Source organism: Aptenodytes patagonicus, chromosome 13 (assembly GCF_965638725.1).
Source record: "Aptenodytes patagonicus chromosome 13, bAptPat1.pri.cur, whole genome shotgun sequence".
Lineage (NCBI taxonomy): Eukaryota > Metazoa > Chordata > Aves > Sphenisciformes > Spheniscidae > Aptenodytes > Aptenodytes patagonicus.
This window is the reverse complement of record NC_134961.1, coordinates 1,140,114-1,166,397: the sequence shown is the minus strand read 5'-3', so window position 1 is coordinate 1,166,397 and position 26,284 is coordinate 1,140,114. Positions and strand designations below refer to the sequence as shown.

Sequence of the window (26,284 nt, the reverse complement as noted above, 5' to 3'; positions counted from 1 at the left end):
GAGCAGATTTTAGGCTTCATTTTACTATTATCAAAGCCTATATGGGCTAGCACTTGTCCCAGCACGATGGGATCGCTGATGAAAGGTTGGTTTGCGAACAAACCCGGTTAGAGGATTCTACCCGGCCAAATGCTTGCGTGTAGGTGAGTAGTCTCATTGGTGTGTGGGACCGCTTGGCTGCCTCGTATCACACATGCGCTGGTGTGCCTTGCAAAACTGGAATATAATCTCTGTCCTCAGCAGCTAGCCTGCCACATTGCATGGCATGGAGTTCGGTTATGTGTTCGGATTAATTCTTGGTGATGTGTCTATCAGATCGTAACTTTCGCAGATGAAGAACTCTCAGCTTGAAATGCTCTTCAATAGCACTGACCTTCAAAGTGGGGTCCACGATTGCCTGCTTGCATTTGCTTGATTTTTGTGTACCTGCAAAATGTGAATGCAATTAAAATTTGGGTTTTTTTCTTTTTTTCTAAACTTATTCTTAATTAAATTAGAATTCTAGCTGAGGATCAGAAGGGAATAATAACCTCTTGAGGTTTTTCAGAAAGCTAACAAACCAGATTTTGCTCCTTTTGAGCCAAGCATTAGCAAGAACTTCCTCATTAATTACCCCTGTGAATTTAATATTGCAATATGTGCATTTTTATATGGTAGTGAGGAAAAATAGAAAGGGAGTTAATTCTCAGGATCAGAGGGAGAGTTCGTGAAAGCTGAAATTGAGTAAAGACATAAAAATTGCGCTTCACTGTTTGTTTGCTGGCAGAGATTTTCAGAGCAAGCTCATGAAAGGAAATTCACTCATTTCTGCCCATCTTTGATCTCAGCTTCTTATGTCAATGCAGTAAAAAGTGAAGAGGTTTTAGCTGAAACATAGGATTTGTAATATAAATTATAAGAATGTGGAATTGTTTTAAGGATTTACTTGAGTGAAAAAGTCCAGGTCCTGCTATCTGACAGTTTCCAGGATAAATAAGTTCAAGAAGAGAAGAACATCTATCATCTGTAATCAGCATTATGAAGTATAACGTGAAAATTTGCTGATCTGCTTTCTCCTCATCTGTGGATTTTCACTTGGAAAACTATTAGTCATTTTGCATAACTGAAATGATATGAACCTTGCCTTTTAGTGAGTGATTTAAACTGCCACCTAAGAACATGTGGTTATGACTTTTAATGACCTAAAAATAGTGCTATAATATATCTTTATTCAAGTACTTAATTGTCATAATTAGTAATTATTCTAGTGATAAGAGCACCAGGATCCTGTTTTTCAGTGCTGGCTTGTCTATTGATTGTCCCGTAACCTTGGAAAATCAAGTCATCTTTGTCAGCTCCAGCCTGCCTTTATCTGCACACGGTGTGGAAGTCTGCAGAGTTGCAGAGGTGTAACAGACAATAAATTTGGCTCTCAGAGGCTGTTTCCCCAGTCACGAGCATGGAGCACGGCTTCATTACTGGGTGCTGTAAGGTTAATTTATTGAACGTTGTAAAACTCTCCGAGACCACGGTTTGCTAACGTCAGGTACCAGGCTGTGCTTTTTCCTTAGACCAGACCCCACTCTCCTCCTCTCATTATTAGTGAAATGATGCCCTTTATACAATTCAAAACCAAGAGATTTACTTTGGTAAGAGAATGCAGAGGTTGGCGTCTTAAATGGCATAGTGCCCTGTCAGGGATAAGTTTACAGAACGGTTACGTTAATCCCAGGATCCTCCTCACAAGAAAAACACATTATTTGCACAAGAGGAAACAAAGAAACAGCAGCAGAATCGATGCAGCATCACTGAACAGCTTTGCCTGCCCACCCCCCCCCCCAAAGGTTAATAGTGAAATTCACGCTAGAAATAGGAAGCACGATAAGGGATGGGGGTTCTGCCGTAGAGGATTCCCGAGAGCCCTTGGTCTGGCGGCTAGTGATTTTGTCAACGAGTACTGTGAGCATTGTGTGTATTGTGGGGAAATGGTACAGGCATGAGCACTTAAACCTTCTTTCACCTATGTTTGGATATTCTGCTGCTACATCCTCCTTCTAAGCTAGGATGTGCCCTGTTAATGAGACAGACGCAAGGAAGATTAAAGAAGGGCTTTTCTTCGCCATCAGAAACAACTTTCTAAAGTAGGTTTTGGGAGGAAAAAATACTTCCTTAGTCCACTTGCATTTTTGAGTAATGCCCCCCACACAAAGCAAAGTGATTTTATCCTAAGTTTTCTTCCATCTTCAGTTTGTCAAAAAATTTAGGACTTTGTTGTCTGGGCCTTCAACCCAACGTTGTGCCTGCTCGCAGGACTGTTAAAGTAGACCCTGCTCTGACTTGGTCTTGCTCGTGCATCGGGTTCTGGAGACAAAGGGATTAGCTTCTTCCCCTTGCAGCTCCGCTCAGTGGAAGGTGGGCAGGCTGGCCTGATGTCTCCCAGTATCCTAAGACTCTCTGCCTGAATCTTGAAGGTCCGGGGTGGTGGAGTGAGCTTCGTTTGATTCATTGCTTTTCTACACAGAGGGGTAGCACAGGGCCAGTGCCTCCTGTGAGGAAAAGGGAAGGTTCTCTAACTCTCATTACACTTTGCCCCCGAGAGCTGCAAAACACTTAATGAGGCTCTTCTAACAGCATAGGCTGGAATCTGGTGATAAATTTGTTACCATTAACTGATAAAAGTCAGCATCCATTCTGCCCCTGTAAGCACTCTTACCTTTGTGTACCTTCCTAATTGATGCAGTTCTCTTGTTGTCTGGATCCTTTGACCTTATCTCCTGCTAATTTGGTAAGAAGGGTTGCAAATTAACAGGTCATTTCTCTGCAGCAGAAGTTGCAGGAATTCTGGACAGCTCTCAGTTGAGTTTCAGGCTGAACTAACACCAGAGAAACCCAAATCATATTTCTTGTAAAGAAGAGCTGTGGAATGTAGGTTGAATTGCGCAGGTCTGTTAAGAATATAGAAAGCCCGTGGATATGTCATGGTACATGCATAAAACTTGCAAAAATGTTTAGTGTAATTCAGAAGCAGCCTGGTTATTTTTTTCTTTTGCTAGCATATGTTGCAAATCATCTTTTATTTCTGACAGAGCATCCCCATAAAACGACTGCACTAAAAAAAAAGAAAAGCTAACACTAAGTTATGTGAAAACCCATTCTTAAAATGTGTAAAGATGTTGAACTCTAGATACAGATCAGGCTTTGAGTGTTACTTACATGATGAAAATATACGAGATTAAGTATTTGCAGCAGTACAGAAATGTTTTTTGTGATGAGGGGTAAGTAACTCGCTGTTATTTTTGTAATCTTTACTTCACATAAGATGCTCTTAGAGAAACCAATATGCGATGTGGTGTTTTTCACACAGCGTGCTGCCCTTGTGGCACATCCAAGGCTGGTGCAAAGTGACGAATGCCAATTGACTGAAACTCAGGGCTCGGTTTCCTTGCGGTTCTTGGTTTCCAGTGGCTCTTAAAACATTCTATTAGACACTGCTCGGATGAGCACCGTGAAGGCTGTTGATAGAACTGTTGTCAGGTGTAGATACGTGAAGGGTTCCTCTGATAATGGCTTGGTGTGAGAGGAGAGGGCTAGGAAGGTGACTGACCACAGCAGAAATTCAAGATGTTTTGTCAGGTTCATCCAAGGTTGAAAAAACATGTTTGCTGAGCAAAAAGTAACAAGTGGAAATGTTTCTAGACTGAAATACATTTTTTCAGACTAATCAGCTTATTACATTTACAGATCTTTCTTTCTCACTTTTTTTACACACTCTTTCATGTGTGTTTTCTCGCATTCTTTCTAAGATTCTTTTTTTGTCAATTTAAAAGCAGGCTATGTAAACTATACTTAAAAAAAAGTAAAATGTTTTGTTTTGAAAATACAAAAATAAACCCTTTTAATTTTTCAAAATACTTCCTGTATTTCTTTTGGGTAACGCTATGCCCAGGATTTGATTTCAGTTTGCAAAAGTATTTGCTGTAAGACTGCATTTTTCATTGACTGTACCACTTTCTGGTGTGCCGCTCCAGTCAGCCCACCCTGCATACTCTTGCTTGGTCTGTAGAATGAATAAACATCCATGTTACCCAGCATTTTGAAATCTGCACTACTTCAATATTGTTCAGCAATAGCAATGGGGTTAACTGATGCTCCTGGAGAGCTTCAGTTCTGCTCGATACACAGCCAAAGTGTTTCCTTGGCCAGTTCTACTGGCCGAGCTAACTCTTTCTTTTCTGACAGCCAAGCAAAATGTGCTTAGCTCTATCGTCTTGCTGAATTAAACAGAGCAAATAGATGTTGCCCTTTGGATAGCAAATCGCATGGCGCTGTTGCAGTTTGGTGCCGCACTGAATCTCTTGTACCCTTTCTACTCCAGAACTGAGGCTTTAAAATCTGACAGCAGATAAACAAAAAGCCCCATTGCAACAATTGCGGCATTTGAAGTGTAGCAGTGAGTCGCTGGGTAATTCCCACAAGGGCGAGGTGCCTGGATGATACTGCTGATGCTCAGCACTGTCACCAGCAGGGTGCTCAGACCATCCATCTTCTTGTAATGGACACTTGGAATTTGTCCACAATAGTCTTGTGTTTTGCTTGTTAAATAATTGCAAATTCATGTTCTAATTTAATAGTACGTTGATGGATTCTTGGCTTTTGAGATCATTAGAAATAGTTATGGTCTCTGAATATGACCTCTCTATAAAATGGGCCAAAAAATATCTAAGCTACTTATTCCTGTGCCAAGACTACAAATCCCAGTTTAAATGCAGCTTATCATCGAGAGTTATTTTTAATGACTTCAAGTGACAGAGACCTATCGCTTCCCTGGGCAGTGGTGAATCATCCTTACTGTTAAAAATGGGAGTTTGGACACTGTAGCAATGGACCATTTTAAAATGACCGAGCGAGGTAAGAAAGTGCACTTAGACCTCTAAAACCTACTGGTTGGTGTTTGTTGGTATGTTCTTGCCCAGTTTTAGTATACGAAGGTCTGAACGTCCAAGCTTTCTGCTGAAGTTAGTAGGAGCCACAGGCGTTTGGACCTTGATCCAAGCTCTCAGTACCAGGATGAACTTTCCTCAGAGATCACACGAAGGATCTCAGTTTTGTGCTAAGGACAAAGGATGTTCCCTACTGAAATTTATATATCAAAGCATTTCTTCCTGTTCGAAGTGCAGAGCTGCATAATCCGTGAGTATTCCGGCTGATGTACACAACTAGTGTCTCTGAGTTTGGTGAGACACGAGTATGCGTTTGGTAGAACCAAGGCTTTCAAGTGGGAACTGAACTTCACCCTCCCTTTGGTCACATTAAAATCCCAATCCACCCCTTTTTTTTTTTTCCTGTTCTAAAACTTCATGCTGTTTGTTAAATGGATTTTATTTTGGATCAAGTGGCTGTCAGTTGCCCACTTGATTTTTTTTCATGATGTTTTTTCACCAAAATCAACATCCCGCTGAATCCAGTAATTGCTGTGGAGCCAGCGCCTGTGTTTTCAAAGCAGTGATTTTTATTATGAAGTGGAACATGCTAAGCAACACTTACATCTAATTCTAAAGCATATCAATAACCAATGTCCTTTGTGCTCATTATCTTCAGCTGTGCTGGTTTTGGCTGGGATGGAGTTAATTTTCTTCACAGTAGCTAGCACGGGGCTGTGTTTGGGATTTGTGCTGGAAACAGTGCTGATAACACAGGGATGTTTTCGTTACTGCTGAGCAGTGCTGACACAGAGTCAAGGCCTTTTCTGCTCCTCACCCCACCCCACCAGCGAGCAGGCTGGGGGGGCACAAGGGGTTGGGAGGGGACACAGCCGGGACAGCTGACCCCAACTGACCAAAGGGATATCCCACACCATATGGCGTCATGCTCAGCATATAAAGCTGGGGGAAGAAGGAGGAAGGGGGGGACGTTTGGAGCGATGGCGTTTGTCTTCCCAAGTCACCGTCACATGTGATGGAGCCCTGCTTTCCTGGAGATGGCTGAACACCTGCCTGCCCATGGGAAGGAGTGAGGGAATTCCTTGTTTTGCTTTGCTTGTGTGTGTGGCTTTTGCTTTCCCTGTTAAACTGTCTTTATCTCAACCCACAAGTTTTCTCACTTTTACTCTTTCAATTCTCTCCCCCATCCCACTTGGGGGGAGTGAACAAGTGGCTGTGTGGGGCTTAGCTGCTGGCTGGGGTTAAACCACAACACCACCACAGTACCTTCATATTTTACAGTTGGATGCATTTACTTGAATATTTATGCAAACTAACAAATCTGTAATGAAATCAGTGGTGAGTTATTAAATCATGATGTTTTTCCTTCAAGCGTTGCAAATTACCAAAAATTAAATCATTTAAATATAGTATTATCGGTCCAGGTATCTGCTCTGGCTTTTTCTGGAAACAGTGGGTGTGCTTTAGAACAAATAATGCATCTTCTGAGAGCAGTGTTTTTCAGTTGTAACCGGGATGTACTTTTTGTGGCTGGACTGCTTTAAATGAAACTAATTTAGTTGACTGAAACCCACCTTTACGAAATGGAAATGTTGAAATGTAAGGCAAGCAGGGTTTAAAATCCCAGTATATTCTCTCTCAGGTAGTCTGATGTTTTGCCAGCATTCTCCGTGCAGTAGAGTAAATCACAGCGGTGGGGAAATGGGCCTAACACAGTTTATAGACTTGTTCTGTTGATTACCTTTTCGTAGTAAAAATACAGGAGCTTGTTAAAATACCAGCCTTAAGCTCCAGTAAGCTGCCAACGTTGGCCTAAATTTGGGCACGTGGATTGCTGAATAACAGTTTATCGTGAAAAGTCAAATAATCTTCACGTAAAACCATGCAAATCTTGTAAGCCAGCTGCATTAGAATGTGTTCTGTACTCCATGTACTAGTACGTGGGAATTTGTAGTAATACGCTTTATTACCTTCGTTGCTTTATGCTGATACTAAGAAAAATCTACCTTTTCTCCATAAAGAATGTTCCTTTTCTCCCCGGAATTGATGCATTGTAATTTCTGTTATGCAGTATTACACAGATGTGGTTGTGACTTCTCCTAGGGCAACAAGTAGTTTCATTCTATATGTTGTTAAATGAAACTTTCTGAATCGTCACCTTTTTATGAATACCAAGAATATTTTGTTGAAAACTGGGCACATACAATGAGGGACGTAGGATGGTGGAACCCTGTAGAGTGCTCTAGTTAGGACGGGTCACACACAGCATTAGGTTAGTCTGCCATTTAATCCCGCTAAGAAGCCCGTACTCAGCTTGTGTATTTAAATAAATTTTCAGCAACATCCTCTGCTTCTGTGTCCTTGGGATTTTGGCCCAGCACGATTCTGCTCAGCTGATGATAACTCGGATTGTATACTGGATAGAGCCGGGCTCGGTGATAGCAGCCATTGAGCTGGGTTAGAGCAATACATTTATTTTTTTGTAAATGAAAAAGGTGCTTTATGTCTTTCCAAGTGGTGAGCAGGAGGCTTGGAGGCACAGATTTTACTGTTGCTGAATTTGCATTTGCAGCTGCCACTTTTCTGATCCTCCGGCGTGCGTTCACTGTAGCAGCATGGTGATGCTTCGTGTTGGCGTATGTGCATCAAAATTCCAGCGAGGCTATTCAAAGAAAATCCAAACTCTTGCCATAGATCCATAACAAGATGTGTTTCAAAGTCACAACTTGGTAGAAAAAATTATGCACTCTGCTTATATGCTGGTAATTCACCTGATTAATCTTCTCTTCATTTGTATTGAAAAATAATCCAGGATTTTTAAAGGCGTAAATGAAAGTTAGGCATTCAGTTGCTACTGGCTTGGCTTGTCGAGCACACTGCGAAAGACAAGAGGTAGAGCTGAGACACAAGGCATGCTTTTCTGTGGTATTCTGTGGCATCCATGCATGGGCTGAACAGCAGAAAACTGCGACTTCATCACTGACAGGCAAGGGTTACAACATCTAAGTTAGTGGGGGAGAAGGATAAAAGAAATAGTGTGAGAAAGAGGGGATTGAGAATAGCAGAGAACACGAGGGAAAGAAGAAAAGGGCTGGGTGAGGGGGGAAAAAAGCTGTGTTTAAACCATTTCCTTTCACAAAGCAGCAGCTTGGGGCCCTCCAGCCACTGATGCTCTCGCCACAGTAGGTATCACTCCTATCGCAGGGCACTTACTCACCGTGGGATCCTCCTGCAAGTCCCACTTTCCAACAGAAAGGTACTGTGGGGAATTATATGATGAAACGAGGTTCCTTTTTGCAAGTTGAAATGGGTCAGAAATGGCTGGAGTGCCCAGGAGTGCGCTACAGGGAGCTGGAAGGGTTCACGTGGTTCGGGAGAGCATTAAGCCGTCAGCGTGGGTATTAGGGAAGAGAGCACCTACACACAGCAAAAGGAAGATGGCAGATTCATGCCTGTTTTATTCTTGTCTTCTTACCACTGCTTTGTCCCAAGGGAAATATATTTTACATGTTATATCTGAGAGTCTGTTACCACAGGAGTTTTTTTAAAAAAAAAAAAAAAAGGTTCCCAGAAAAGTGAAATGTCAAATTAAAGCCCCATGTTGTTACACCGGGGCCCCCACGCAGAGCAGAATCGCATTGCTATGCCTCTCTGCTCTTAAGTCCTGTCCCCGAAGTGTGTTAGCTGGGTTTGCCACTTTGGGTTGTCAGCGGAGAGCACTGGCTCCATTAGTCCCCATCTCAGCTGGCAGCTCATGCTCAGGAGATCCCAGCGAGAAGCAGAAAGTGCTAATGGGGATGAAGTAGAAGTGGTTTGGCAAAGTAATCATAAGGGCTCTGCGGCATCCTCAGCTCTGGCCAGTGGTGCTGCATAACAGGAGGAGCACAAATGGCAAAACCTGAAAGGGAGGAATTGCTGCTCAAAAAAAAAAGAATAAAAGAAGGGGGGGGGGGAACCCACAAAATAAGAACGGGGACATTTTAGTAGTAGCAGTGACAGCCATCGCAGGTGAGGTAGTCTCGCTCTTTAACAAACAGACAACGAACCCGAATCCTTTATTTAGGCTCCACATCGCTCTTCCCAAGGAGTTTGCCTGGGCAAAGGCTGAACAAAACCTCGCTTTCCTGAATACCAGGTAAATGGGAACAGTATTCAGGTCACGCAGCAGTGAGTGATTCCTTCACTTGCCAAAGAAGAAAGTGCAACACAAATAGAAATTGTAGCTAACGTTGCTGGAGCCTCGTAATTTTACCAGGGTATCAAATACATCCCTTGCCGTTATATTTTGTCATTAACTTCATATTGCAATGAAAAAGATTATGGAAAAATGTCTAGTATTTGTATATTGTTTGATAATTAAATACTGTAAAGATGTGTCAGCTCATTACTAATCATAATTAAAGTAGTTATTTCCATTTTCAGCTCGGACGTGTGTGTAATTAAATGCACCTGGGAAAGAATTGCCTATTTTCTCTAAATAATTAACAGCTATTGTTGCTGTGCTGGGTGCTGGCCTCACACGGGGTCCTGTTGGGTTTGCTATAGCACTGCTAATTCCATCAGCTCCTGCAGGCAGGCCACCACACAGCATCAGCGCTGAGCTGTGGGATCAGCTGGTGCAGAGGGGCTCATCTCTACCCGAGCGAGAAGAGTTCATAAGATGATAAGAGCTGAGGATCTGGCTCATTGATTGAATGCTTGAAGAGGGAAGTAAATAATCACAAGTGGGCAGTAGCTGGAAAGCAGAGCTTGGTCTTAGTGAGCCAAGGAGCTTGCACAAGCAGGCAGGCATGAACAAGGAGAGAGGGAAAAGCTCATGGGGTAGAAGGAGACTTAAATGGCGCAGAGCCTGCTCCAAACGTTCCACACACTTCTGCGCCAACTTTCCACCCACTGTTTTCCTTCAGAGTAGGCTCAGAGGAGAATCAGTTTGGTTGACCGTGAATGGGAACCTCAAGGTAGGACTCGTAGAGCTGACATGGCGAACAGCCTGCCCTTTTCTTTGCAGGCACTTTTAAGTATCTGAAGACTTTTGTCATCCTTTCAAACATCTGAAGGACAATTTAAGCTAAGTCCTTTAGGTTTGTTCCAATTTGGTGACTGGGGAACCAGGAGTAAAGGACTAAGTAGGCTTTAGTTTGGATAGGAAGAAGAAGACGAAGGCAGATTATGAAAATGTTGGAAGAAGTTCCTGCATCTTGGGAAGCTTTTTTGTCTCTCCAGCCATCTTGGGTTTGGCTGGAACTGCCTTCATTTATCTGGAGATGTCTCACTGTGCTTTTCTAATGCGTGATTAAATGAAAGGCAAAGGGTCTAAGGGGACGGGTTTTGATATTGCTTATGTCAGGGTAAAAGACTAGGAGTTGTATTAATAAGCCCACACTTTCCAAATGCTTTTAAAAGATTTTTATCTTTAAATCAGTTGCTGAAATAGCACCTTCTGACTGTATGTATGCTTCATACCCAGAGAGTGTATTTAGAGCAGCACCTTTATGGTACAATCTGAGGATTGTCCCAAGACAATTGTTTATACTGTATGCTTCTTTGGCACTTATGTGTAGAAGGATGCCATCCTTAGGATGTGGACGTTGGCTATTTCCCTGTGCTTGTCAGTAGAGCCAATGCTCTGTCTGCAACTGCGTTTTTAATTAATCTTGGACTTGAACAAAGGTAGAGACTGCTAGCATCTCTTGCGTCCAACTGCTCTTCTGAGTTGTGGGTTGGTTTGAGTGATACTTATCAACTGCTTTTGTTTTAACCAGAAAACGATGATTCCGACATAGAGATTCAAGAGGATGAAGGATCTGATAGTGAAGTGGAAGACGGGCAAATCATGAAGCAGCGCACCGCCACAGAAATGCTACTGCAAGGTATCTTAACCTTTCCTTAGTTGCCTTTATTCAGAAGGACGTGCTGGAATTATCTGAGTAATCTTAAATGTAAGAAGACCCTGTTTATCGTTCAAGGACATTGGCGCTGCTCAGTTCTTGTGAGCTGTAAGAGCACAGTGTCTTATGGATTAAACATAGTGCTTTCAGGGGAGCAAATTAAGGAGTATTTACTGAAAAAAGTACCATGTGAGGAGAATCCTTCCTTGGTATTGCCTTGCAGATTCTGAAGCTTTTTATACAAAGCCGTAGAAAAGTAATACTATTTCTCATTGCAAAGCAGTTATTTCCCTTTAGCTGTTGACACTTCGTCTAGTAGAGTCTTCTTCAAAAGGAGACCTTTAGCGAGTCCATAAAGCCACCTGCACTGACACAGTCACGGGTGCAACACACCCGAGTTATTTATTTCAGGGAAGGACGTCTGGCTTCTGCCACTGTTTATGTGGAGTGGAACTGCAGCCTCTGGCTGCTGATTCCACTAGAACCCTGGTCAGAAGCAACTCAGAAACGACTGTCTGAGGGTCTGTGTTTCACTTAGGTGGGAAAAGAAATGTTCTGCTTAGTCGATAGTCAAGCAAATTGAAACCAGGAAATCAGGTTAGTTCTCCTTGGCGTTCTTGTTAGCGGTGAGTGATTCTGACCATCAGCAAAAGCCTCTCTGGGATCCGGATGAAGTGCCTGTGTGGGTAATTTCATGTGCCACTACTTCTGCTGGAAGCTGTTACTTAGATAAACTGCAAATATGTGTTTTTTCCGAGTTGAATTCTGCTCTCCCCTCTCTGACTGAGACCAGAGCAAGAAGCTGAAGTTCTCAAGTCAATATAATTCAAGCATTTTTATCCTCAGTTCCTCTGTTTTTCATAAAACTTGAAAATTCTTGAAAAGTGCTGGAAACGCTAATATTTGCTAAGAATTTTTACAATGCATTTTCTCAAGGAAAGGTTTGTACGCAGTTTTTAGAGCTTTGGAGTGACTATGTAACTGTCTGTGATGCCTCATCTCAGAGGACAGCATAACCTAGTGATACGGGTACTGGTTGCAGCCAGAGTCAGCTCTTAATATCAGTTTTAGGAGCGAAAAGCTTTATTATAAAAGTTGTAGATTTTGTTGCAAGTAGCATTTTTTCTAGGAAGAGCTTTGTTATCATTAATTACACTTACTGGAGACTCAGCATTAGCTTGTCAGACTTAAAGCAAGCAGTTCAAATCCCTGGGATGTTTTCTCTGCCATGCTGTTTAGATTGCTTTCTATGCTTTTGTAGGTCTCTTCCTAGTGTTTAGTAAACTACTTCTGGCAGATAATTATGCTCTGACTTTTGCATACTCTGAGCATGCTGTTTGCTGGCTACACGGTCGCCATCCCAATCTTTACTCTCCTTATCTCTGTGTAAGTTGGAAGCCTCCCTTGAGCTAAGGCTGTCCTCTTTTTGCCTCTCACCTGCTACTGAAGCAGCTCCAGGTATGTTAAATGGCTCCTGAGATGCCTTTCCTACAGGTCCTCCAGAAGGAGTAAGGTTGTATTCCCCCATTCTGACGCACAGCACTTCAGTCCTACAGTGCTCCAGTGTAATCTCTGCTGGCAGAGATGGATACAAACATTGTTAGGCTCTTAAGGGAAGGATTGTTGGCTCACTTTTCTGCTTTGCAAAGGTTACTCATCATCATCTTGGACAAGTCCCCCAGTTGCTCTAGCTGTAGCTACACCGTGAGATTAACAGTGAGCACTCTGTCCGTACTGCTGGCTTTGGTTCAAAATGCCTACGCTTCTTCTTTAGGAAAACTCAACCTTGGGATATCTCTGCTTGTGGTGTGTCCTGGTTTCGGCAGGGATAGAGTTAACTTCCTTTCTAGTAGCTGGTACAGTGTTTTGGATTTGGGATGAGAACAATGTTGATAACGCACCGATGTTTTAGTTGTTGCTAGGTAATGCTTACACTAGCCAAGGACTTCTTAGTTTTCCATGCTCTACCGACTGAGCAGGCTGGAGGTGCACAAGAAGCTGGGAGGGGGCACAGCCAGGACAGCTGCCCCAAACTGGCCAGAGGGACATTCCATACCATGGGACATCATGCTCAGTACATAAACTGGGGAAAGCTGGCCGGGGGGGGCCGCTGCTCGGGGACTGGCTGGGCATTGGTCGGCGGGTGGTGAGCAATTGTACTGTGCATCGCTTGTTTTGTGTATTATTATTATTATTATCATTTTATTTCAATTATCAAACTTTTTATGTCAACCCACGACTTTTTCTAACTTGTGCTCTTCCAATTCTCTCCCCCATCCCACCGGGTGGGGGGGAGCGAGCAAGCGGCTGCGTGGTGCTTAGTTGCCGACTGAGATTAAACCACGACATGGTGTTAGAGTGAGCTTGCTCAGTCCTGCCCATTCTTATCTGTCCAGAACATACAAACAAAAGCTTGGACTGTGTCAAGACACCAGTCAGGCCAACGCTTTCCTTCGGGAGCTCCAGCCTGATCCAGAGTATGCGCTTATGTGACGAACAGTTCTAGCCTTGAGAACAGTCTCAGATCTGCACCTCTCTGTCTGTGTAAATGGGCCCCTTTGGTCCAGGACCCTCATCGATAGTGAGGTGATGTGTTTGACTGCGTGACCCTCTCACCAACTGAAGCGCTGGAGACATGTCAAGACTTGAGATTAATGTCAGGTGCGTCAGCTTCTTTAGAAAATCAGGCCTGAACATTCACTTTTGGCCATTTGTCATTAAACACACCAAGAATCTATACATGTACTTCAGCACAGGTAGTTTGCATTTAAAATGTACTTAATTATTAAGGCAGCATGACAAGAACATTATTTCTATTAATTACTGCTTTTTTCCTTGACTGAATTCAAGAGATTTCAATTGCTTGCTTTTGAAGCATTGTGTCTCCTTACACGGTGGTGCTTCTGAGCCGTATTTGCTCTCAAACTAAGGAGAAATGGTCCACTGTAGTCAGTTCCTGGAGTTGCTGTGATCCAGTTTTACATCTCTAATTTCCAGGTTATTAGTATTGTAAGAGAAGACTTCCTCCCTCTGTAATAAGTGGGGAGGTATTCCAGTGTGTTTTGCCATTACAGAGGCAAGATTCTCAGGGAGAGATAATCTCTCTTATTAGGTCACTTGGTATAATTGAGAAAAATCAACACACTTTCACCCTCAAGAGTCCTTTCATCAGGTCTGTCTAGATGCAGCAAAATTCAAACTAAATGCAGCTTTGGCAATTAGCCAATTAGAAGACTTGAAGGTATAGGATTTAGTCCCCCATGGAGCAGAAAAGAGTGTTAGCAGGGGGAAACACGACAGGCTGCTAGCTCCCGTGGTACAGAAAGAAAATCGAACCCTTATTCCCCATGTACAAAGAGGAATAGGCAGTAGCAGGTTAAGGAGGAACCTGTAATGCGCTGTGGAGCTTGTCTCTCCTTTGAGTTCAGTGGTTCTGATTCAACAGTACAGCAAACCCAGTTTTAGGAAGCCAGGACAGCTTCTGTACAAGGAGGGAGCAGGCTGGGGGGTGAAAATAAATGGCTAGGAAGATAGTCGCCAAACTGACAGATGCTGGCTTACTGGGTTTGTGAAACTACAACCTGTTTTGTTATCACAATATCACAGTTGCAGGCAAGTCTCCTCCTTGATGGGGCTTATTGTAATAAATCCATGTGTCACTAATCATTTGCTTTTGTAAGTAAGAGAATACATTGATTTATCATCTGTAACTTTTAATTTGAACAGAATTCACGTCCACTTTTATTCTGTCTGGCAATAGATAAGTGAGGTTGTTACACAAATAAAATAGATGCATGGACTTCCCTGAGGTCAAACTGCGAGTTAGCGATGGCATTTGGAATAAGACTGTTTTGTCAGAGAACCAAAGAAAAAGAAATTCTTGCCATGTTGAAGGTCTTAACCATCTGCAGTGTAGAGAAACCTCTTGCCTGAGACAGGCCATAAACCAGTAGTTTGCAGCAGGATGGTTGTTCATGTGCAGATGGGGTGGACATCAGGGTGAAGAATGCAAAGCCTTGTCCTAGGAATGTAGAAGCTGCCATGCCAGGTCAGGCATGAGGTCTGTCTAGCCTGGTCTTCTGTCTCCAGCACTGGCTGAAAGAAAATGCCTGGGCAAGAGTATAGGAACTTCCCTCAGGTTCCCTCCCACTCTCAAACTGTTTCAACCCTCATCAGGATTTCCTGAGTTGGATGTGGTTTCCACGAATTTAGTCTAACCCTCAGTAGATTTTTTTTTTTTTTTTTTCCTAAGAGCCTTCCCAGTTTCCCCTTGAACTATGGTGGATTTTTTTCATCCGCACTATCAAAAGTGGCAGATTTTGAAGCGACATTGTGTCTACATGTGTAGATCCATCTTTCCAGTCTCATTCGGACCAGAGTTCTGAAATGCATTTTCGAATCATGAGCAAATTCAGGATCACTCCTCTTCCCAGCGATAGCACTGGCTGAGTGGATAGGCCATGGCAGACTGTGCCTGCAACAAGGTAGGCAGTGGAAATGCTACTGAATGAAGCAGAAATGATCCGCGCTTGCAGAACTGTGGGACTGTGCCTGTCTGTAGTAAATCACCCTCTATTCCACACTGCCAGGATCTTTCAGCTCCTGTAAACCAATTGTCCGAATGCTTTAGCTCTTAGGTTTCCTTCTGTAATGTTAGTGTTAAGGGGTGGTTTTGTCCTGTTTGGACCACAGAGACCATTTCACTACCGAGACAGTAACAACTTCAGTCCCATTTGGTCTTTATTGTAAGAAGGCAGCTTTATAAAACTCTGAATGTTTTTCAGTAAACAATCAGTCCAAAGTCAAACAGTGAGAGAGCCGCTCTCTTGGAGCCTCTTACCTTTGCAAAAGTGACCCAGAGGATCGATGTGGTAATGATGTGCTGGCAGCCAGGTTAGTGAGTGTACTTTCTACTGAATGGATAAAATCTTTGCCTGTGAAAACCCGCACTGTTTAACATAGCAAGAACAAGTAAGTCTCTGAATGCAGCAGTTGAGAATAAAGGGTTTTTATTAAGAAAGCAAAGGGTACCTCATTGGAGGAAGTGGAACCAAGTACGTGATAATCAAACTGGAGGTGAGTTCAGGGGCAGACAGAGAGCGTGGTCCGTGTCTCGGTGGATGTGGGCTGGCTTACCAGCACCAGCTGTTCCCGCGCTGTAGCCAGGCCTGTGGGATTCCCCAGTCCTGTACAGATGCATCTCGCAGGGGCGGCGCACGCAGAGCAGCACATATTGAAAGCATGATGATGATGCTGTTGTGGCAGACACTCAGTGTTTTGAGATGATGTCTTGGTTTTCTTCTTAAACTTGAGCTTGTGATTATTAAGTAGGAGCTGGCTAGCGGACATTGGGAAAGGGCCAAAAGTACCCTGCATACTGGGGGAAGGCTGCGGAGGCTGAATTAGCCCTCATTTTTTCAATCCTGTAGGGAGAATGGGAGCTTTGACATAGTAGCAAGAAATCTTCTCAGGTGAGCCTACACGGTCCTGTTTCCAAATCCCTCCATACAGCATGCAAGCTGAAAAGTAGGAAAGTCCTGTTCTCAGTGGAAATGGTCAGACTCCGCTTGTGGAAATTCTCTCTCCAGCTTGTGGCCATGTTCAGATTTCTGCTACTGAATTTCTAGAATGTTTTCCTTCCCTGTAACCTTCCAGGTGTGTAGAAACCACAGATGTGCCATCAATGTGCAGGGGAGGGGACGGATTCAATTAGGAATGTGCAACAGCTGCCTGCTCCTTGTTGGATGTCTTGTTCACATTCAGTTCCTGTAGCTGTCACCTGCCTAATTTTTAAAAACACATGGTAAATAACTAGTCTATTTCTTCCCTTCTCTCTGGTTCCTAAAGGAAATTACATCTCTGAGTCCAAGACCAAGAAACGTATGCAAGTGCATTTATCTTTACAAATACAAGATGATAACAAATCTGCAGGTTTTCTCAAAATGTTGCTTTCTTCTCTGTTGTGGAAATGAGTCTTGATAAGAAAAACATGCTGAAGCCCACTGCAGTTGTCTAGGCATCATTCCAATGCTGTGTGATCCCATCCCTGATCTCTCAGCTTCATCCGTAGGGACAGCTGCCTTTTACTGGCCTGCAGCTTAGTGCAGGATGTGGTCTCCCTCTTGATTGTGCCCAAGTCGTTCCCCCCAGTCAGTCTGTTCAGAAACCCTTAAGAAACAGCGATCAGGGTCTCCCCACTGCTGCAGTCGGAGTACCTGGAGCTTGTGTTTTTGAAAAAAAAAAAAAAACAAAACCCAGAAGAAAATGTCTCGGTCAGAGTCATGCCACACTTGATAACTAAAGTGCCACCAGGGAGGATTTGCCAAGGGTGTTACATACGCAAACTTCAGCCGCAGACTCAAGAAACTGTCAGTGTCCTCCTGATGTCCCAGCAGTTCCAGCATGGGAAGGCCTGAGTCTCAAAAATACCAGAAATCTGCAGTTCACGCACTCCGTGGGGCTTGCAGGTACTCTGCATCTCATGCTTTCAGAGGCCAAAATAGATTCTGATGTCTGCACAGAAGGGAGACCTATAGACCTTGTGTGGCGTCAAGTGGGCGGAGGTGAGTCAGATAAGAACAGCAGCCTTGACACACTCTTCTTACCTTTCCTTTCCGTGTGGGATTTGTGAGTATTGGTTTTAACCCCAGAGCTCCTTTGAAAATCCCCGCCTGATTTCTTGGCAGTTAACAAGAAGTACAGAGCAACAGAAACAAAAATCTCTTCTAACCTGGCCAGGCTGCTCTCTTCCTGATGGTTCTTCATGAGCCCTGGTGTTTGCAGGCATCTCGTTGCATGTGTCTGCCTTGATTCAAAGTCTGTGAAAGTGAGGAGATGAGTGGGTCCGGATTTCGCACGTACCGTAGCGGTGGCAGAGGGAGAAGGCTGAGGCATAAAGAACGGCTCTGGCGGGAAGGTATTTGGCTGTCCATTAGCAGGATTCAAGTTCTCCAGCTGTTTGATAATGTATGAAGTCAAGGGGAAAAATTTCACAAATGCACCTGCTCTCAGAGCACCTCAGAGGACTCTACCAAACTGGTACTGCTCTCCATGAACTATTAAAAATAAATTCCTTCCCTGTGAACTTCACAAAGTGCAATTTTACCCTGGCTGGGGCTTTTTACACATGGCATACAGTGGGTCTTTGTGACTGTGCTCCTGGACTGAATATACATTTCTAGTAAAGCAAATCAAGTTCTAACTGTAAACCTTCTAAAAGAATTTTGGAGAGTCAGATTAGTCTCTTCCTTGCCTCTTCAGGTCAAGTGGGAGGGAAAAAACAGTCAGCACTAAGTGTTTGAGCCACTGGGTCTGACTGCCAGTGCTTGGAGGAAACCGATCTGGGGAGGGAGAAAGCTGATACTTGAAAATGGGAAGAGCAGTTGTATTTCTATGTGGATCTCTGCAGATTCCTGTCCCCCAGATAAAAGTCTGCGAAGTCTTTAGTTTCCTGATAGCAGCTGTTGGACAATATTACCGGGCTCGTGTAGCTGGGGAAAGGGGGGCAATCAAGTGTGTTTGGAAACACCGAAAAGGGGCTGCAGTTTGGAATTCAGAGAAATGAATTTGTCTTAACTTGAAATAGAGCTTCCTCCCACCACCTTGGCATCTGCTCCCAGCAGAGCTGTCTTTGGCTGTATGTTTTGTGTCAGCAAAGTTAAGTGCTCCCTGGGAGGGAGGAGGTGTTTCAGTACGCTTTCAGCCTGTATTATGGCCACTGCGACACTGGACCTGGTGGAGAAGGAGGAGAGGTTTGTAGGTCTGAAGGGACTGAGACAGGTGACTCACTTCCGAGCAAATTTCCTTTCCATGGAGGCTGTAAGAAATAAATAGAAGTATGCTCATCCTGGGCAGCAGCTGTAGTGTGCTTAGTTCATCATTGTGCTTTGGCAATGCCTAGAAAATGCTGCTGAGATCAGGGCCTTGTGCTAAGGGCTATGCTCACACTTAAGAACACGGTGCCCAAAGGGCATGCAGATCAGAAAGATCAGGCAGATTTTCTGTGTGCGGAGGTGATGTGGAGGGAAGGGAGGTGTCTTACCTGGGCTCATGCTGTGAGTTTGCATTAAGAGCTGGAGACTGAAGGCAGATCTCCAAACTGGGAGCAAAATGTCTTAGCTGCAAATCTACCTTCTCCTCATGGTAGGTTGTCCTAACCTCTCAGGTTAAGTGTCGCTTCTTGCTGTCAGGCACAGGGTTAACATATACCCACTGCTGGGTAAGAAGATGTAAATCATTCTAGTCCTGTGGATCCATTGTAGGCAGCTGCACGGGTTAGTACAATGGCAAGCATCACACGCAGAGGAAAAATGGCAAATGCTCACAGGCTTAAAATCGTGGATGCACGTTCACTTCTGATCTTTGATAGCTCAGTGGCTATAAACCGTGGCGATGCACGGAGATTAGATTTGAATCCAAAGGTGCAGTGAATTACAGTCTGTTCATTACTAACATTTTACCTAATTATCACTTTGTACAGCCTGTCCCAGCTGAATTCACATTATCTGTAAGTAAACATAACAGGCTCTCACCCGCTTGGAAGCTGCGTGAGCCTCTGTGGCCAAAGTGGTGCAGCACTAATGCCGCAGCAAGCTGAGCCCAGCTAAATTGAACCCAGGAAATTTCAAGTGACAAACACCCCCGTACCTGCCAGCTCTCCTTGTCCTGTGCAGGCGACTCCTCCGTTTCCTGCCTCCCCCCCAGTGCACACGGAAATGCACCGCAGCCATCCGTCACTCCTCTTGCTCCCACACATGGAAACTTGGGGGTTTACGATCTGAAAGTTAAAATAATGCTCCCGCCTTTGTCACGGAAGCTCTTCTACCCATGTGGAAAATCTGCTTTCCCTCCTGTTTAGTCTGCAGCGTAGTGCACAACCTGAAGCTCCAGGCCCTCTGCACCCTGGGGTGTCTCCTGTGAGTGTCCCAGGGTTGGGCTACAGGACCTAACCCTGCTGATCCCACAGTCGCTAGTTCCAAGAGGTGCTCCTGGCTTAAACGATGTAGGGATCAAAGTCTGGGCAGTACCTGATTCTCGTCTTCCTCCAAATGTAAGCAGTTAGATGCCCATAAGGTGTCCTTACTGTTTCCACGGATGGAAGAGCAGCATCCTGCAGACCTTCTGTTAGCATTCTCTAAGCTCTTCCCTTGGCACATTTGAACTATCCTATTTCATCAGCTCTCCTTATGTGATATCTTAACTCTTTTATATTCAGGATCTCTCTCAGCTTTGTCTTACCGGTAAATTTTAGGAGCTCCCTGCTCCTTTCTCCTTTTGAGTTAATAATTCCCTATCTAACACTTTATGCTGAGCCTTCTACGTAGCAAAATTGCAATTAAACTCTTGGAGCCATCTGTAGGCTGGGCAAAAATGTGATTCCATTGTCGTCTAATGATGTCAGTTGTAATCATCTCCAAATTTACATAGTTTAGTCTAGCGTAAATTAGAGCAAAAGCCTCTAAAGCCTGAAGAGAGATCTCCTGTCCAGGAATCTTCTTATAATTCCATCTTCACTGCCTGTGTTATCAGCAACCCGATGGATAGAGGACACCGCTTGTTATTTAAAGACATAAGATCCTTTAAATTATCTGCCTTGACGCACCAAGGGTTTTTTGGTGACTTCTGGATGAGTTAGCCAGCTTTTTGCTACAACTAACCCAAATCAATCTGCAAAGGGGATGAAAGGGACCTGTCTTCTTTTGTACTTTGGGAGGTACAAAGGAGGTTTGGCAGGATATATTTCAAAGTTGCTTTGTTTTCATGCTAAAAAAAATAAAATAGAATTTGTCTACATTGGAAAAATCCATATTTGACATAGAGGAAACTAGTGATGATGGGAGATAAACAGATGGTGAAATGCGATGGTCACGGCAGGACTGTTAAATAGGCATCCGGTTGGCGCTGAGTGACTTCTGGTGGCTGCAGGAAGCAGGGCTGAGTCACCCAGTCAGCCCACACGCAGAATTTCCCCAGTCACAGCTCTGCTATGCCCATTCCCAACACCTTCCGGGCTCCCTTCCTAGCAAAGGAGACCATGCTAGCGTCTTCCCCATTTCATATGGCCTCTACATAGCCAAAAGTAACAAAGCAAGGCGCAAGTGTGTTCTCCCTTTTCAGTGAACTCCCTACAACCCTGAGATCTCCACCTCCCTCTTCAGACTTACACATCCAACTCTCAACAAGAAATTCTTGAGGTTTGCCTTGGCCCTGCCTGGGATTCCTGTCAGTCCCTACTGGAATATCAGAAAGGATCTGAGGATAGCGAGCTCTCTAAAGGACAGAAGGCTTACCACACGGAAAAGACGGGCTTTTGTTCTCTGTGTACCAAAGCAGAGGAAGGAATATGCCAGTTCACAGAATTGTTTAGGTTGGAAGGGACCTCTCGAGATCATCTAGTCCAACCCCTGTGCTCAAACAGGAGGTTTGAGCAGGTTGTCCAGGACCACATCCAGTTGGGTTTTGAATATCTCCATGGATGGAGACTCTACAACTTCTCTTGGCAACCTTGTTCCAGTGTTTGACCACCCGCACAGTAAAAATAAGTGGCGGCTTGTGTTCAGATAGAATTTCCTGTTTCGTAATGTGTCCATTGCCTCTCGTCCTGTCAGAACTGTCATACCGGCATAGGGTAGCTCTGGAAATACCATCCTGACTGGAATTACTGTCAGCCTTACCCTCTTCTACCTTCTCCTGAGCTCTAAGGCTTAACAAGGGGGGTGACCTTACATGCATTGGGATCTCATCCTCTCACTGCCATTTGACTAGTCCTCTAAAATGTACACTCTGAACTTTATCTTTCATTCTCCCTCAGTGTTAACCATGAGCCAGGCTTTACGGTGACTCTTTTTGTTCTTGCAGGAAGAGCTGGGGCACGGATTGTGGGAACAATGCAAGGTGGAGACACGGAGGAAGATGTAAGTAACCATCCCATGTGCCTGTAGAGCTTCTCTGACAGTGCTTTAGAGCGACAGCCCTCTCCTCAGCTAGAGAAACACCTTTTTACCTGCTGAATCTTCATGCCCCAGGCCTGCTTTTCCCTTCCTTTCCTCCAGCTGCCTGCTCTCATTTGCATAGACACATATTTTCCTATTTTTCTTTTGCTCTTGGAGTCTCTGTGCACTGCCCTGTGCTTTAGCCTCAGCCTGCAGTACATAACTAGTGGCACACGGGCTGCAGGAATGCTGTTTCGTTAAGCTGTTGGGGCAGATTGCTGGGAAGAGGGGATCAGTGCAGTGTAGCAGGAGTTAGATGCGTGGGTCTAAATCCCCTGCATTGCTCTAAAAACACACTCCTTGGAGCCTTCTCAGTGGCTTGTTCAGTCCTCCGGATGACGGGACAGGGATGAGAGCAGAACTGAGCTGTGCCCCTTGGGATCTTGCATCTGGTTACGGTTGACCTGGTGAGCGGACAGTGGCTAAACAGGTACACACAGGTTTGTACAGCAGGCACTTATTCTGACTGCTGTGCTCAGCCTTTGGCATATGTGGGCAATCTTTCTATGCCTCTGGGCACTCTTAAGTGGCTACATCTGTACTAAGAAGCTGAAGCCAGCTGCTGTGATATGGTTTGCATCCATACAGTAGGCTCTCCCCACCATCCCAAAAAGGTGCTGGCATCCAAGCTGCCAGCCAGGAGCAGTGGGGGCTGTCCTATTCTCCAGGTGATGCTGGAATATTGTTTTGGAGAGCGCTAGTTGGCACAGGCCAAAACTGTGCTAGGAAATAGTACAAACACTTAAAAACTATGACGACTGTGAATTTGTGTTTGAACCTGTGCTGTCTGTTAATTTCCTGGTGTAGATGTAGCCTTTCTCTCTCACTGTCCGGCAGACACCCCACCCAGTGCTGCCTGTCTAGATGAGGAGGGCATGCTAGGAGTTCAGACATCTCTGCGCCCAGCAAGAAGTCCTGTGCTGCTTGGGGGATTACCAGTCTCTCTCAGTACTGCCCTGCCTTTCGCTGCCTTCGTGGCATAGAAATTAAGCCTCTCTGAAACAGAGAATTTGCTTTTCAGAAATCCCCTCACAAAAGCCCATTACAGACGCCAGACCCTGGGGAAGCAGCAAAGCGCTGGCTTGGATCAGGAAGCAGAGGTTAACGGAGCTAGCGTGGCTTGCAGGGTCCCCAGGAGAAGGTTTAAAATGGGAGGTAAGCAGATGGGGGAATCCACCTTTACAGGACATAAGAACAGTAGGAAACTCCCAATGTTCACCACCACATACAAAAGCCGTTGGCCATGGCTGGCTGACACTGCTAGGTTAGCCGTGCAAAGCTCTGGGCAGACTATTTCTCCTGCAGGCAGGGCCGGAAGAGGGAAGATACCGCTGCTGTTAAGTGTTCATTGCAGAGACCTGCAATGTGATAAGGGAGTTAAGTCTCTTGCTGGAGAGGGAGGAGCTGCCCTTCTTTCTGCCCATCCTCACCTTTTTTCTGGAAAGGAACTTGCAGACCATGCTCTGCTGTTTGCTTCAGCCAGATTGGATGTGGTTAAGGCTGTTTATTGCCTTCTAGGGAATTATTTATGCCATTGGCATTCAGAAACATTTCTGGGTGGGATCAGGAGTGCCAGTGCTGTAGGTGAAGATGTTGTGACCTTAGTCACGGTGCTGCCTCATTGTCCTCGACCATGTTCTTGCCAGCTTTGGATAGTCATTCTCTGCAATTTCTCCTTCCTTCTGACTTTCCTGTTCACAGCTTTCTCCCATGTCTCCCTGTTGGCACAGCCCCAGCACATCCAGGTGCGGAAAGCTAAGGCCTTCGGCCTCTTACTGTCCTCAGCTGCAGCCACTTTGGTTGTCTCATGGCTCTGCCCTCTTAATACAGCATCTCAGCAGGCACCAGGGCTGAGAGGCTTGCTTAGGGACCCTTGCAGGCATCTATGTGTCTGAGATCAGGGAAGGAAACTAGTGAGGCTGGTTTGAACCCCTCAAAGAGTTAATCGGGTTGTGGAGTTGAGAAGAGAGCAGGCTTCAGCCTGCCCAAGAGCCAGCAGCTGTATGCCCAGCCTCTGTCACTTGCTGGTGTGGCACATGATGCCTGAGCTATACCTGGCTTTGCTGCCTACTCCCCTGCTCCCATTCTGGTTACTTTCTGTTTTCTTTTATGTTCTTGTACTTTTTTTTTTCCTGCTCTGCCTCTCCTGTTCTTTCCACTCTGGTTCTCCAAGGGGAGATCTGCCCCAGCACGGCCAGGCACGTGCAAGATCATCACCAAGGCACAGGTGGGTTTCTCTCCTGCAGTTAATTTTCTTCCACTACACCTTGATTCTTTGGTCTTGCAATAGGTATCACTTTAAAGTTAAACACCCTGCAAGGTTTTTAATACCACAGTTTCAGCAGAAGTCAGGGAGTTTGTTTTTGTCAGCCCCGTGAAGTGGGGAAGGAGGTTTGCAATAAATTGAACAGAGCAGCCACTGTCTAGCAAAGTGGGGAGCTGCTGGTGAAAGCCATGTGGGCCGTTAGCTCCCGGAGGCAGCTGAGCTCCGGCTTTTCATTATTTTGAAAGGCCAGCAGCACAGCAGCCTGCGCCGGCACAAAACCTCTTGCAGAATCTGCTGCTGCTCCCCGGTGCAAGTCCAAATCCAGATCCATACCAGTCCAGACAAAACAGCCTTCCCCATAGCCCCCAGGTGTGTGATTGCACAGAGTGCAGGGGAGGAAGCGACTTAACGACAGCCAGCAGTGCCATCCTTTACTTTTGAGCTGGCAAAGATGCCTTGCCATCTGAGAACAGAACTGGTCATGAATTCTGTTTGCTTTCCTGCAGGAGGACTCGGGGGATAGTGAGATTGACCTGGATGAAGATGAAGATGAGGAGGAGGAGGATATGGAGGACGACAGCATGGAAATCTCCCCGAGCAAATCCAGTCACCGAGCAAGGAAGCCAGAGCCACTAGAGGAAAGCGATAATGACTTCTGACCCTTTAGTAGCAGGACCAGGAAGCGTCTGGAAATTAAAACTTGGGAGAGCATGCAGGCCAGGAGCTAATACCCTGCCATTTGAAAAGCGCTTGTCAGCATGAATTCAGGAGTAGGTAAATAATGTTCATTAAACTTGAAAATTAAACTTGGATTGCCAGTCTTGTGGCTCTCAAAGCATGAGCAGTTTATCCATAATGAGAATCACAGTAATGTGGAGTGCGGTTATTTCCATAATTGCATTAGAACTGGCCCTCATGCACTGCAGTGCCAAAAGTCGCACTCCAGTGAGCATCGTGTGCTTGATTTCCCTGCATTTTATTATGTCCAACCAGATTTTTTTTGGCTTAATAAAACTGGATGAAAAGCTGCTCTGGGAACACACTTAAATTTATTTTAAATCTGGCTTAAATCTATTTCTCCTAAACATATCCTTTACTTAATCAAGGGCTCGCTTCCACAAAGAACAGCACCAGTTGCACTAAGGGAGTGGGAAACTAGTGAAGGGGTCCTCAAATACCACCTTCAGTGCAGCATCTCTTCATATTTCAGCTGTGTCAGTGGGAATTGTTCTCAAACTTCAGTGGGTTGTGCTTGAGCGTTCTGAGAGCAGCCGTGCGAGACAGCACTGTAACTAAATCCATATGAAATTAGCCCTTTAATTACACTGGTACTTCTGGGACGGACTGAGATTCAGGCACTCAAATGGGCCAAAAGTTGGGCTTTTGTCCAGCCAGTTATACTGATGCCATCAGTGCAAGTGTATTCAGGTGAACGCAAAAGCTGGAGTTTGTCTAGCGTGTTGCCTCTTTTCTTTTAGCTCTGCTTTAGCGTCGCAATTTGTCTTCATGGGAGCAGGAATCAGTGCTTGATTAGAAGAGTTCATTTTGGTGTGTGTTCATCAGGGCAGACAAGAGCCCAGGCTCTTTTCCTGCCCTTCCGTTTTGGGGTTTTTTTTACATCAGCAAAGTACTTTGCTTTCCCCCCCCATTTGAAGTCTAGAGTCTGGTCCAACCCCTCCATTATTGTGCTGAAGGAAGGAATACATGCGAGTTACTTGAAAAACCAAAAGCTTTTTCACCTCTCTGTGTCTCTGGCCCCAAGGGTGGAAGCTTCACACGCAAGGCAGTTCCCCATCAGCAGAGCTCAGAGCTTGAAATGTCACGTTCAGGTGGGACAAAAGTTTACAGGTAAATACAGCGCAGTTTTTGTGTAGTAACGGGACATATGTGGGTGCAGTGATGTGCTGAAGTGCACGCAATCGTAGAGGCTTGAGCTGAACCGGCTGACGGTTAGGACACCTCTTTGCACCCTGCAAAGTTAACGGGCATTTTGCACCTCACTTCAAAGAAAGCAGACACAGAAGATGGTGCTCTTAGTGCTAGACGCCTGCTGCAAAGCCATCGGGGCGGTCCTGTGACAGCCAGCGAGAAAGCGTGTGCTCGCCACATCCCTCTCCCAAGGGATGAGAATGTCCTGATTTTAGGACCTGTTCTGAAAACATTTCTCCATGTTGCGCAGGGAATCTGTTCTGGTCCTCCCTGTGTGCTGAGATATATCTG

The 26,284-nt window shown here is 44.9% G+C and overlaps 1 protein-coding gene across 6 annotated transcripts in view; it reads left to right on the top strand.

The window, feature by feature from the left end:
- Positions 1–25,092, top strand: part of CLUAP1 (clusterin associated protein 1) — a 73,019-nt gene extending 47,927 nt beyond the window's left edge. For 3 of the 6 annotated variants that reach the window (XM_076350607.1, XM_076350610.1, XM_076350611.1), the window contains 4 exons: positions 10,682–10,789; positions 21,665–21,720; positions 23,972–24,025; positions 24,571–25,092. In XM_076350607.1, coding sequence (XP_076206722.1) covers positions 10,682–10,789; positions 21,665–21,720; positions 23,972–24,025; positions 24,571–24,723 — 371 coding nt within the window. In that variant the 3' untranslated portion in view covers positions 24,724–25,092. Of the gene's footprint in view, positions 1–10,681; positions 10,790–21,664; positions 21,721–22,819; positions 22,954–23,971; positions 24,026–24,570 lie in introns of those variants that run through there. The other 3 variants (XR_012996392.1, XR_012996391.1, XM_076350609.1) reach the window with 3 other exon arrangements.
- The last annotated feature ends 1,192 nt before the right edge of the window (positions 25,093–26,284 follow it).